This window comes from Cajanus cajan, chromosome 3 (genome assembly GCF_000230855.2).
Source record: "Cajanus cajan strain Asha chromosome 3, NIPB_CcT2T_4, whole genome shotgun sequence".
Lineage (NCBI taxonomy): Eukaryota > Viridiplantae > Streptophyta > Magnoliopsida > Fabales > Fabaceae > Cajanus > Cajanus cajan.
The window spans coordinates 17,466,006-17,480,501 of record NC_138519.1 but is presented as its reverse complement, the minus strand read 5'-3'; the positions used below and the strand labels follow the sequence as shown (position 1 = coordinate 17,480,501).

At 35.6% G+C, this 14,496-nt stretch overlaps 1 protein-coding gene across 1 annotated transcript; it reads right to left on the bottom strand.

The window, feature by feature from the left end:
- Nucleotides 1-5,582: 5,582 nt before the first annotated feature.
- Nucleotides 5,583-7,875, bottom strand: LOC109794250 (uncharacterized). The gene is made up of 5 exons (XM_083070607.1): nucleotides 7,336-7,875; nucleotides 7,174-7,263; nucleotides 6,995-7,076; nucleotides 6,805-6,872; nucleotides 5,583-5,955 (listed from the first exon to the last, which is right to left on the bottom strand). The coding sequence occupies exons 1-5, from the start codon at nucleotides 7,657-7,659 to the stop codon at nucleotides 5,800-5,802; spliced, it is 720 nt and encodes a 239-aa protein (XP_082926733.1). The 5' UTR covers nucleotides 7,660-7,875; the 3' UTR covers nucleotides 5,583-5,799.
- Between the last annotated feature and the right edge of the window lie 6,621 nt (nucleotides 7,876-14,496).

The window sequence follows — 14,496 nt, the reverse complement described above, 5'->3', positions numbered from 1 at the left end:
ATCAGGGGTGAGCACGGCTCTGGATTGTTACGTGGGTATCGTGACCTTGGTTAACATGTCAAGGGTGAGCACGACCCTGGGATAGGGATAACGTGACCTTGGCATAGTGTTATATCAGGGGTGAGCACGGCCTGAGATTGTTAAATGGGTAGCATGACCTTGGCATAGTGTGAAGTGCAAGATTTGTGATGATTGGTGTGATTGAGAATTATGACGTGATGACGATGTATGATTGATTGAAACACGATATGTTGAAATATTTATGAATATTAAGTTATAATGAGATAATATGTTGTGTTTTCTTATGTGCTATATATATAGATGTTTTCTTTTCTCACCGTGCGATTTGTGGATATTTTAGGTGAGGAAGATCCGACTACGAGTGACATCTAGAATACTAACGGTTGAGTTGTGGTTATGCTCTGATATTGTGACATCGGGGCAGAGGATTTTCTTTAGGACATAGATTGTTATATGGAATTAGAACTGTAAATATTATTTTTGAAAATCATTTGTAAACTCTCACGTTTCATTTTTATCGTGTGGTTATTGAAGAATAATTTTGAAGATTCTCATGTGAACCCTTTTACCGAAATTGAAAATTGTTTTTGTTAAGTTTTCATTATTACAATATATGTGTTGGGGTAGTAAGGGTGTCACACTTTCAACAACTTTTATGGGTGATGACGCATCTGAGATATTATAGTATTTTTCTCTGTCATTTTTTGGCTACGATATTTGATGAGCACTTGTACTGTAATTGTAAAAAAATATTAGAGAATTTAATTAAAAATCACATAAAATAATGAAATTAATTAATGGGGTTTAAATGAAAGAACCTAGAAGAAATATAAATGATTTCTTGAAACCGTTTTGTTGTTTTCTTCATCTCCTTCCGAGCAATTGGTTGTATCCTAGTTGATTTGTTTGTTAACCAATTACCTTTGTTTCTTGTTATTGGCATTCTTTTGAGAGACATTTTTTGAAATAGATTTGATGACAAAATGTGCTCTATATAGAAATTAAGATAGTCCTAATTAGAGTCAGAACACATAATTGAATGATGAATAAAGACCTAATGAATGACCATATATAAACCAACAACTTTACAATTATTTTGAATTATTGATATTTTAGATAATAAACAAAATTATATTGGATAAGAAGATAAAACAAATCCTAAAATATTTTTGTTAAATTTGTTATAAAAAATATTAAATTTTAATTTAAAGATATGTGTGATAAATAAAAAATTAACCGTATTTTGAATTTATTTATTTTACACCATGTTTAAAAATTTGGATTAATTAATTATTTTTTAAGTAACATTTTTTTTAATTTTAACCTTATTTATTTAACAAATTCTCTATAAATTTTAAATATTGAACTTTCACCAAATTTATTACGATATTTTTAAATAACATTAAAATGCAAGATATCAATTTTTCATATAACATTAAAATGCACATGTATGGACACGGACTACATTTTATCATGCATGTGGCGTCAGTAACATATCACATGGCATATTGCCGCTAGCAATACAACCCCATTCTATAATTTAGTGAATTACCATAACCCTTTAGAATAAACACCTCCAAATCATCTATCTACTCTGGCAATTGAATCTATCCACACAGAAACTAGCATCTTAATAAACATGCAGAATACATTAGCATAATAAAATCTAGGCATTAGTTAATATGGATTTTGATCAAAAGTGGAAAAGAAAAGGGGATACAGGAGTATGTAACTGCTTTGGGCACTACTAGACAAATGTCATTTTCCTGTGAATTTTCCTACAAAAAAATATTCGCAAATTTTTTTTACGATTTTCTTGCAATAATAATTTCGCAACATTTTTTAACAAATTTATTTGTAAAAAATAATTTACAGATATTTCTTACAAATTTTTTTACTAAAAACAATTTACAAGAAATTTTTGCAAATTTTGCTACAATTTTAATGATCATAGAAAAATTTTTCCATGGTAAAAATTTGCAAAAAATATTGTAAGAATTTTATTTATTTCTTGTAGATTTTCTTGCAAAAATAAATTCGCAAGTAATGTTTACTAAATGATAGGAAACTTTCCTGTGATTTTTTTTTGCAAGACATTTTACAGGAAAATTTCTTTCGAATTTTAAAATTCACAATAATATATTATCTACGAAGGTATTACTTACAGATAAAATGTCGCAAAAAAAATTGTTTCCTGCAAATTTTTCATAAAAATTCGCAGGAAACATCGCATGTAATAAGAGAAATTCTAGTAGCGTGGTCTTCACATTTTAGTGGACCATTATACCCCTCAGATGTAACAAAATCCTATATTCTCCTTGAAGAACTATACACAACTTTATAATATTATGTCTGTATATAACTATGAGAGATACAAGAAATTCCTCTAGTTTTTTTAAATGTTTTGCAATTATTCTAGTGATTTTGTTTTTGTAACTGACATATAACAAATTTTTATTTTAAAATATCATAATTATTTTGGTCAATTTTTTTTGTAATTGAAACATTTCAAATTTAAATTTTAAGAGAATTTAATAAATAAATAAATAAGTTAATAGAGTTAAGGTTTAGTAGATTTTTTTTATATATTAGAACTATCTTCTGATAAAAATGAATTATAAATTTTTTATTCATCTAGTGATATTTTTTTAGTAACAAGAAAATGTAAAAGATTTAATTTTAAAATTATAAATAATTTGATAACTAAAAAAAGGTTTTATGAATATTATAATTATTATGGTAATTTTTAACTATATTATTTCAAATCTAAATTTTTTTATATAATTTGATAAATTAAAAAAAACATTTAAAATTAATGGTTTAGAAATTTAAGTTTTAGGGTTTATTGGATTTTTTATATTAGAATTATCTTCTATAAAAAAGGAATTAAAAAATTCATTATTATTCTAGTAATTTTATTTTTTTAACTGACATATAACAATTTTTTTATTTAAAAATATCATAATAAATTTGGTTAAAGCTTAAATATTTAAAATTTATAGATAATTTGTTAAATAAAAAATGTTAAAATTAAAAAACAAATGTTACTTAAAAAATAATTAATTAATCCAAATTTTTACACATGGTGTAAAATAAAGAAATTTAAAATACAATTAATTTTTTATTTATCACATATATCTTTAAATTAAAATTTAATATTTTATAACAAATTTAAAATAAATATTTTAGGAATTGTTTTATCTTCTTATCAAATATAATTTTGTTTATTATCTAAAATATCAATAATTCAAAATAATTGTAAAGTTGTTGATTTATATATAGTCATTCATTAGCTCTTTATTCATCATTCAATTATGCGTTCTGACTAGGGATGACAATGGGGCCCCATGGAGGCGGGTAATAGTAAACCCGTTCTCGCCCCGCTAGATGAAAATTGGCCCCATACCTGCCCATATCCATGCGGGTATCCATTAAGCGGGTATCCATGAATTTCTTGAATACTCACGGATATCCATGAATATCCATGGATATTTATAAATTTTTTAAGAAATTAAAAAAATTATATTACAAATAATTTTTAAGTTTATATTTAATATCATTGAAATATTAAAAAAAATCAATGTTAATTTTGAACTTGTATTTAACGTTAATTTTGTTGAAATAATAATAAAAATGCAAGATAATTAATAACTTAAAATACATCAATCTCAAAAGTAAGTGAAAGTCTCATATCACAAAGCTACAATAATTTAATCTCATAATTTCAAACGAAAGTAAAGGACTTAAATTACATAAATCTTATTAGTCCAATCAAAGCTAGAAAATTAATCAAATTACTTCCAACATAATTCTATAATATGCTTAACACATGTTGATAACTTCATCAACCTCACTTTTGTAAGAAAATAAGATGAGAGAATATAGTTTTAGGGTTATGTGGTACAAGGATAATTAGGATATTTAAGAAATATTATTAAATGGGTACCCACGGGTATGAATATCATCATACCCGCCCCGCCCTGTTTATAAACGGGTAAAAAATTATCCGTCCCCATTATCCGCGGGTATCCAATTAGCTTATCCATTTATTATCCGTAGCGGATTTTACCCGCAGATATATGCGGGTGCGGGTATTTTTGCCATCCCTAGTTCTGACTCTAATTAGGACTATCTTAAGTTTCTAGATAAAACACATTTTGTCATCAAATCTCTTTCCAAAAATGTCTCTCAAAAGAATGGCAAGAAGAAATAAAGGTAATCGGTCAACAAACAAATCTACTAGGATACAACCAACTGCTCAAAAAGAGATGAAGAAAATAACAAAACGGTTTCAAGAAATCATTTATATTTCTTCTAGGTTTTTTCATTTAAAACCCATTATTTAATTTGTTTATTTTATTTTATTTTTAATTAAATTCTCTAATATTTTTTTTTATAATTACAGTACAAGTGCTCATCAAATATCTCAGCCAAAAAATGACAGAGAAAAATATTATAATATCTCGAATGCGTCATCACCCATAAAAGTTGTTGAAAGTAGGATTGATAAGGATGTGGAACAAGCTAGTGGGATGGATTCATTAATAGTCACTTTCAATAGCTTAACTAGGATGATAGTGGATAAATATCCTAAATTGAAGTTCGCACTTTCCATTAGGACTTCCAATAGTTATTGATAATAACCAACAAACTTGTTCAACTAATTCACATCAAATTCCTTCAAAAATGGACAGTCAAAGTGAAAGCAGAAGGATGTTGCTTGATCATTATGAAGCAGATAATGAATATTATATAAATTATCAACTAATGTCTCTGTATATAATTGATGGAGGAATTGTCTATGTTCAAATACTAAAAGTAAGTTATATATATATATATATATATATATATATATATATATTATAATAATAATTAATTTTATTATTAATATGGCACTAGATGAAGTTGACATATATTATGCGGAATATATATTCATGCGCAATGAAGAAAATCTTCACGGGTATGTAAATCATAAAGTTTAGGATTTATGGTTTACGGGTTGATAATTTATATAATATTCATTAATGCGAATAATAAAGTTTATAAATTTACATACCCGTGAAGATTTTCTTCATCGCGCATGAATATATATGTCGCATAATATGTGTCAACTTCATCTAGTGCCATATTGATAATAAAATTAATTATTATATATATATATATATATATATATATATAACTTACTTTTGATATTTGAATATAGACAACTCTTCCATCAATTATATACGGAGACATTGGTTGATAATTTATATAATATTCATTATCTGCTTCATAATGATCAAGCAATATCTTTCTACTTTCACTTTGATTGTTCACTCTTGAAGGAATTTGATGCGCATTAGTTGGCTTTTCAGACACTAAACTTAAAATATTTAATTTAAATTTATTTTAAGTTTAGTATCGGAAAAGCCGACGTTAAATCTTAAAATAGCGTCGGCTTTTCCGACACTATTTGCGTCAGCTATTAGCCGACGCTTATTTTCCGCCGCTTATTCAGCATTTTCTTGTAGTGAATCAAGCAGGGAACAGAAACAAGGCTCAAACCTTGCAATTTTCGTAAGTTGCCTGCACAATTTCTTTGTTTAAAGCCTTTGAATTAACCTTATCCAGGAATTTCAGGTACAAGTCATGGAAATTTGGCTCAATGCTTGCTCTAGAAATAAATAACAAATGGTATAAGTGAAGGCTCCAATATAGATAATTAGATAGCATGCCCCATATCTCTACATGGATGCAACTGTTTTAAGCAATTACATGATACATGACTTGACTTATGAATCATGCTAACCTTTTCATAACCATATACTGTGCAAACCAAGGATAGTACTGCTCTTTCAAAACTTCAGCAAACACTTCTGCTTTGTCTTTAATATTAGCAGCAAAAACATTATTAATTATAAATGGTATCTTTTCTTGAACATCTGAGTCCGGAGCCTGTTAACAATATAAAAAATTAGGGTTAAATTACTCCAAGTAAAGGAAATCAAAATTTAGATTTGTATAAGATACTAAATTAAAACTAGTATTTTAGTTCATGCATTGTACCAGTTAAATAATTTTAGGATCACAATTATTTATTTTGAAAAGTGAAAATTTATTAATATCATATAATTAAAGTAAATATCTATCATATGACCTTGACAAAATTTAATAAATTTGTATACAGAATAATATCAAATATATCTAAATAAAATCATTGTCAATATTATAATTAAAATTCAATAATAATTTCAGTTATCGATGACAATAAAGTGTAAGAAAATTAAATAGAGAGAATAATTTGTTATCCTCCTCATAATAGGAGAAAGAATAATCATAAGCCATTTTGAATCAAAGAAATTTAAACCGGTATGAAAATAAAGAAATAAGGATAGTCTATCCCCAAGAAATTAGAGAAAATCCCCATGAAATAATAGATGAGGGACATGTTACTTTAAATAAGGACAAAGATGAAAGAATCAGGAGATAAGTGATAAAGAAGACATTTATAGGAGAGAGATTTTTGAAACCAAGAATGCTTGCATATAGAGAGTGTGTGTAGTTCATCTCTACTTAATTAGAAAATTTAAACAAAATCAAATGTGAGGGAAAGTGTAGCTCTCACAAGTTAGATGTTTTTTTTGGTAAACAAAGATATCCCTTAGCTGAAACATGAAACTCTTCAAAATTATTTATAAGCAGATAAGTAAAATCAGTGATAATATAAAAAACTGAAGGAATCAATTATCAAAACTGAAGAAAGCAGCCAGTCTGATTAATCTTTTGTACAAGGCTAGAGAGTACCTCAATAGGACTTTCTATTTTCGTAGTAGCAGCAACCAAAGTTTTAGGGTTCAAGGCAGATCCTAACCCTGCACCAGATGCACATATCAAAGGATCACAACATATTTTCAGAAATAGAAAGCATAAATTTATGTCTTTATGCTAAGCAACAGGCTATGTAACTATAGAAACACAAGTGATAGAAATATACTAGTAGAAATAGATCCACGGGAAGGACCAACATAACTAGGATTAGAAGATAGCCTTGACGAGGTTCTTTCTGTACTTTGTAACTGCAATTGTAGCAACAAAATTAAGTGCAAATATAAAATGATATGAGCACGAGCGATAGAATAAACATAGGAAACTGAGAAAGTGAAGAGTAAAAACCAGAGAGTAATCTTTAATAGATATATGCAGCCTCTCCAATTGCAGAGAAAGTTGTCCAGAGGCAACCGAGTTGGTGTGAGATTTAAGAACCTGTAATCAGAAAAAGTTAGATGAAAATCAAATGAGATCAACAGGCAGAGAAACCAAATATTAAAGTAGAACCATAAAGAAGGTGGAAGTCGTCTCAGCATAGAGGCTCAGAACAACACCAGACTCTGATGAAAAGATTTGCCAGAAAGGTTTTGTGATCCACCAAAATGGACATCCTTTAAGAACTTGAGGCACTCCTACAAAGCCTAACAATGTCAGCCACTTTTCTGCTACAATAAACTCAGAGGAGTACACGTTGGAATGCATAAGTGACAAAACCAAAAGACTGCATAAGAGATTGTTTGGGCCTAGGCCCACTACTTTGTATTTAAACACATCTTTTGCTTTACAATACACAAGGAATATGTTCTCTCCATTCACCATTACTCTCAACATGGTATCTAGAGCCTAATCCTTGACCTCCCGGTGGACCCACTATTCATTGGTGCCCGGAAAACGTGTCTCATTCCGTTTTCCGGATCCCCACCCTGTCGTGTCTCTTTCCGGCAATTTTTTTCCTATTTTTTAGGGTTTCTTCTTCGCTGCCACCACCTTTCCGGCCGGCGACCCCCCCACCCAACTCGCCTTCCTCCGGCGAACCCAATGCCACCAGTCGTGCGGCAAACGGAGGCCGCACGCGCCGATTCCGTGCTAGGCACAGTTTCTCTCTCCTCTCCGTCGGCCGCCGCGCGTGGCTGCGCGTCCGGCGACTTTTCCGGCGACGATCACCGGTGCAGACTCGCCCAGACCTCCTCTACCCCGATCTATTATTTTTTTTGTGATCGACCATCGTTTGTCACAGATCTCTTCCTTCTCGGGCCATTTTTCTCTCTCCTGTTGCTGTTTCTCTCTCCTATTACAGCATCTATGGCTTCCTCTTCCGCTGATCGGCCTGACTCTACTATTTTCACTAATTATGTCAATGTCGCTCTTTCCATTGACAAGTTAGATGGCACCTATTATGATACTTGGGCTTCAGATATCAAGCTTTTGCTTAAGGGACAGGATTATGTTGCTCATCTTACCCAGACAGCTGCTTCCGTTGATGAGAAGGATCATCCTCGTTGGTTGAAAATTGACGCTCAAATTTGTAGTGTCCTTAAGTCGACCATTCATCCCTCCCTAAAGCAAATTTTTCGTGCCCATGAGACATGTGTTGATGTATGGGAACAAGTCCGAGTGTTATACACCAATGATGCTCAACGTCTCTATGGTGTGTGTCAAAATGTCCAGAATATCATCTCCCCACGACGCCTTGATGGCTCCATGGTTGAGTATTTGGGCAAAGTTCATGGCCTCCTACATGACTTCAATGAACTTTTGCCTCCTGCTGACACTCCTGCCAAGGAACTAGAGCAACGCCAAACATTCTTTATGTTGATGGCATTGTATGGGCTTCCTAATGAGTACTCTTCCATTCGTGATCAGATTTTGGGATCTTCGACCGTGCCTACCTTGAACTCGGCTTGGTCCACTCTATTGCGTGTGCCTTGCAAGTTTTCCCCTGACATACCTTCTTCAGCTCCCACTGGCGACTCCTCTGCTTTGGTTTCTCAACGTGATGATCGTCAGCGTTCTCGCAAACCGGGCAAAGGTCGTCCCAAGTGTGATCACTGTCACAAACTGGGCCACACAATTGACCATTTCTATGTCTTACATGGTCGTCCCCCTCGCCCTACTACTGCTGTTGCCCACACTGCCTCTCTTGTCTCTACTGCATCTGGTGCTATCCCCTCTGATAGTTCTGGCTCTGGGCCCCCAGCTCTCTTCAATGACTTCCTTAAATGGTATGAAGAATGTCAAGCTTCCAATTCCACTGCTTCTGTTGCGCACACAGGCCCTTCGTTTGTTGGTCTCACTCACTCCACCTCTCTTGGCCCTTGGGTCCTAGATTCTGGTGCTACCGATCATATTTCTGGTAATCGGTCTCTTTTCTCATCTCTTTCTACCTCTGCTTATTTACCCTTGTAGACCCCTAAAATTGTCCGGGTCGGAAATAAGACTCGAAGACTATCAAAGATCAATGGAAAGTCAGCCAGAAGGACTCCCAGAAGACCATAGGATGACTATCTATAGGTTTAGAGGTCTTAGAGTAGCTAAAAATAAGAAAGTGAGAGGAGTGGAGCTCAATACGGCCTCTTTGGAGCTCAGTACGGCCCGTATTGCATTTTTGAACTACAATACGGCCGTACTGAAACCAATACGGCCGTATTGATGTTTTTGAACCTCAATACGGCCGTATTGAATTCAATACGGCCGTATTGAAGTTCAAAACTTCAATACGGGCCGTATTGACACCAGGGGCCGTACTGCGCCTCACCCCTATAAATAAGACGTCATTTGGACGTCATTTGACACTTTTTCACACTTCTTGGACTCTCTCCTTGAGTATTCTGGGGTTTTTGAGCAGTGTTCTGCCCTAGGAATCTCTCCGAGAGCCGATCCGACGAAGTTCTTGAGTTCTGAGCATTTAGCTTGAGAATTCGAACTAGTCGAAGGGAAATCTTTTTGATTTCCATAGTAAAGATTAATTTTTAGGGAAGGAGCGAGCGAGCGTGTAGTGGGAGGGAGCGCCAAAAAGCCTCCTAACATCTGTTTAGATATATAAAAGCACGCTTCAAGAGGTTTTTCTTAAAATCCCTTCTTTTATTGCTTTCTGATTGTCGCATATTTAATATTGTCATCATGCAGATATTTAATTTATAATCGTTTCTAATAAATAGGGGTAATTTAGTAATTTTACACTGTTATTTATAAAATAATCCGTCATAGGGAACCCTAATGGGGCGTTGTGGGGTGCTAACACCTTCCCCGCACGTAACCGACTCCCTTACCCAACTCTGGTTGTAATGGCCAAGGTTGATTTATAAAATCAATTGCCTTAAATCTTTTTCCAATGTTTTGAGTAAAACATTGGTGGCGACTCCAAGAACCCTACCTTTTACGAAAACCACTAATCTATGGAGGGTCCCGCTTGGGATTAACATGGATTAGTGAATCATTTAATAAAATTGTTAGCTCGACAAGGTCTCAATTTGAGAATAAGTCGTTCTAGCAATTCACCATTTTTCAAAACTTAAAAAGAGTCCGACCATCGTCGAGAATGCCAAGGTCCGTTTCGGCGGGTGGCGACAGATGGCGACTCCACTGGGGAAGCCTCGAGAGTCAGTCCCATTTAGTGATGGATTATTTTCAAAATAATAGTTTAAAATTACTTTATTACCCCTTACGTGTATGATAACATGCTTTATCTATTTGGCTTTAATAACTGTTGTATGTTTAAATTTCCGCAATTGTTTGAAATACAAACTGTACACGAACCTTTGCACACAACAGTTCCCTCTATACCCGGGGGCATGAGTGGCAAGCCATAGGGAGTGGATGTTAGTACGGCCGGTTGTCGAATGGGTCTATAGGTGCCCGTAGACCGTTGTCAGAAAGCATCACTCAAGGTGATAACCATGAACTTGAGTCCGACAGTTCGTTGGAGCTTTCCATCGACTTACGACAAGAGGAATTGGGTCCCTATAATGGGGGCACCTTGGGGGCCTCAGACCGGTGAGAACAGTTAGAACCACCTTGAATATGCACTTTTCTGCAGGATACCCCTACCTCGTGATTCGCTCGTGACTGTTCGTGGATGAGTGAATTGTTTGTGTATAGGTTTATGTGATATTGTTTGTGCATTAATAAAACCTCGTGATAAGGTCTAAAGAATAATCCCCATGCATGAAAATACCATGACATAAGAGGAAAGACCATGTGTGGAAATATAATAAAAGTGAGGAGCATGTACATCATTACCAATAAGACATCTTGCATCCTCATAAACCATGCATTCTAGGTTCACCAATACCTCTTGACATGAGTAAAAGAGACCCATAATTATCGAGATTCTCCGTTGGGGAGGGATCATAAGTCAAGGAGGGTGGTAACACTCTGTTTTAAAAAGGCAGCGCCTTAAAAATGGAGGGTTATCAAGCTCATGTCAAGAGCGTATTCATTCCATAAAATAAACTAATTAAGCATTCATTTTAGAAAGTGGCTGGTCATCTCTCTGTCCTCACACGCGCGCAGAAAATCAAGAAGATGGAAGCGCTGGAAGACCAAAATAAGAAGCTTACAGCCGAGCTCTCACAGCTCAAAGAACAAATGGCGCAAATGATGGAGCTCATGCGTCATCATAATGTACATGGGTCTCACCACAGTGACCATGAATCCCATCATCATGAGGAGGAGGAGCACGAGGAAGAACCTCCACGAGCTGTACCCCTTGGGGCGGGGATCATGATTAAAGAGCCCGAGGTTTCAAAGGAACAATTCCATGCTCTTGAGGATCGGCTAAGGGCTATGGAGGGGCATGATTTTGACATCAAAGATGCCGCCGACATGTGCTTGGTGAGGGACATCCAATTCCCTCCCAAATTTAAAGTGCCAGATTTCCCAAAATATGTGGGATCGACTTGCCCCAAAAGTCATCTCACCATGTATTGCCGAAAAATGGCTGCATATGCTACCAATGAAAAGCTCTTAATCCATTGCTTCCAAGAGAGCTTGGCTGACACTGCGCTCAACTGGTATATGCAGCTGGATGGAAGTCAAGTGTGCACATGGAGGCAGTTGGCCGACGCCTTCCTCAAGCGCTATAAGTATAACATCGACCTAACACCCGATAGGTCCGATCTTCAAGCCTTGAGCAAGAATAATGAGGAATCCTTCAAGGCGTACGCCCAACGATGGAGGGAGTTGGCGGCACAAATAGAACCCCCGCTGTCGGATAAGGAGACGGTGTCCTTGTTCATAAACTCGTTGACCGGTCCCTATTATGACAAAATGATAGGGAACACGACAACACTCTTCTCGGACATCATCACCATTGGAGAAAGGGTGGAACAAGGGCTGAAAAGTGGGAAGCTAGCTAAGCCCTCCCAATCATTCGAAGCTAAGAAGACCTTCGGGAAGAAGAAGGAGGGAGGAGTCAACGCCATAACCATTTCTTCATCTTCTTCCACTTCGAAGTCAGGAAAGTCCCAGTATAACCCTGTGAGGAAGCTTGATAAACTTCCGACCACATATAGCGACCTCCTGCCGAAGCTAGTGGAAGCTCATCTTCTAGCTTACGTTCCACCAAGGAAGATGGATCCACCTTATCCCGAGTGGTACAAACCACAAGATAAATGCCTATACCACTCGGGGGCACCAGGACATTCAACGGAGAACTATAAGGCTCTCAAATACAAGGTCCAAGACCTTATTGATGCCGGGTGGGTCACCTTCGATTCGACAGCGCCCGACGTGAGCAAGAATCCTCTGCCGAAGCAGGAGTAGAGAGAAGATCAAGCCACGATAGGGCCCCTCCATATTCTTCTTTTAGGGACTCATGATCAGTACCCGAGATCATGAGAACCTTTTCATGTAAATAAGGGTCTTCGTACAAATTTTAATACATATCAATAAAGAGGCATTTTTCACATATCATTCTCTCTTTTGTTCTTTTCTCTCTTTCTCTTATTAATATTAATAATTCTAAACCAAAACAGAACTAATAAAATAATTATGTCTGTAATTGTTCGCTCTGACCGGGATCCGGAAGTTGAGGATGAATGGGTTGAGCTGGACAGTGATGAGGAGGCCATCTCTCCGGATCTGCAAAGACTGCTAGATCAAAAAGCTCGTACACTCCAACCGTGTCAAGAGAAATTGGAGACTGTGAATTTGGGGGCAGGGCCGAGAGATAAAAAAAAGTCAACATTGGGACCCATATCAGTGATGAAATAAGGACACATGTTTCCGCTATGATTATAATAAAATCATTCTTTATTCTTTCTCATTGCTTCTTTTCTTGCTTATAATAAAATTCTAAACCACATTATTTTTAACCCTGTTTGAATAAACATGAATGAGGTTAAAATCATCTTAATAACAATAAACCCGCATCATTTTTATGTGGAAGTGTGTGTGACAACTTGGAGCACCTTCCCTTGGCCTCGACAAGTACCATCATGGATAAAAAGAAATCCCTTAAAATAAAAGAAGCTCGGCAGGAAACCCAAAAAGGGGGCTGCGCAAAAATAAGAGCAAAAGACCCGCTAGGAATCCCACGAAAGGGTGACCTAGGCAAAAATTAGGGTTGCAAAAATAAAAACAAAAGTCCTCTAAAACGCCACAGAAGGGTGTTTTAGGCAAAAATAAGGACAATCAAAAAACAAAAGAAATCCATGATGGTACCATGAACCGAATTCAAAAAGAAAGGTTCAAGGGAAGCCATCTAAGTTGTCAAATCACAACGTCAATAAACAAAGATTTTCTTAACTTCATAAGTGTTTAATCAAACAAAGCCTAAACACATAAGCCTACCTTGGCCAACCATTCTTACAAAAACCATTTTTGAAAAATAAATCCCCTCTAAAACACAAACTTCAGAACAAAAACATCTTTCCTTTCTTTTCTCTCTTGTCCCAAACGATTTTAGAATAATCTAGTGGAAGCATGGAGAAATAAATCATCACTGAAAATGGATCTAATCTGAATAATAAAATGGTGGAAGAACTGTGCCAAGAATTCAAGATCCAACACCACAACTCTTCCCCATATCGGCCGAAGATGAATGGGGCAGTCGAGGCAACCAATAAGAACATCAAGAAAATAGTGCAAAAGATGGTTGTCTCATTTAAAGACTCGCACGAGATGTTACCCTCCGCTCTTCATGGACTTCAGTACAAAGTTCTACCCGTCGAGGTCGAAATACCTTCTCTAAGGGTAATCATGGAAGCAAAAACTTTCCGAGGCAGAATGGGTTCAAAGCCGATACGACCAGTTGAACCTTATCGAAGAGAAACGGCTGAACGCCATATGCCGTGATCAAGCCTATCAGAGGAAGATCAAAAAGGTTTTTGACAAGAAAGTCCATCCTCGAGTCTACTATGAGGGAGAGTTGGTAATGAAGAAGTTGCTACCAGCTCAAAAGGACAAAATCGGAAAGTGGGCCCCGAATTACGAAAGACCATACGTGGTAAAGCGAGCTTTCTCAGGAGGAGCATTGATCCTCACAGACATGGATGGAGAAGAACTTCGATACCCAGTCAACGCTGACGTGGTAAAGAAGTACTATGCTTGAAGACGTTGCTTGCATAGGCCCGCTAGGATGAAAACCCAAAAAGGGCGTCCTAGGCAAAAGTTAGGGCAAAATAAAAAGCCCGCCAGTACAAGGGTACTAGGCAGAATAAAGGCGAA

Excerpts from the sequence above, each read along its gene's own strand:
- LOC109794250 (XM_083070607.1), bottom strand. The coding sequence starts at position 7,659 with ATGTTGAGAGTAATGGTGAATGGAGAGAACATATTCCTTGTGTATTGT. Across the intron at positions 7,264-7,335 it reads CGACTTCCACCTTCTTTATG|GTTCTTAAATCTCACACCAA; the intron begins GTTCTACTTTAA and ends TTCTGATTACAG. Across the intron at positions 6,873-6,994 it reads CCGTGGATCTATTTCTACTA|GGTTAGGATCTGCCTTGAAC; the intron begins GTATATTTCTAT and ends CATCTGGTGCAG.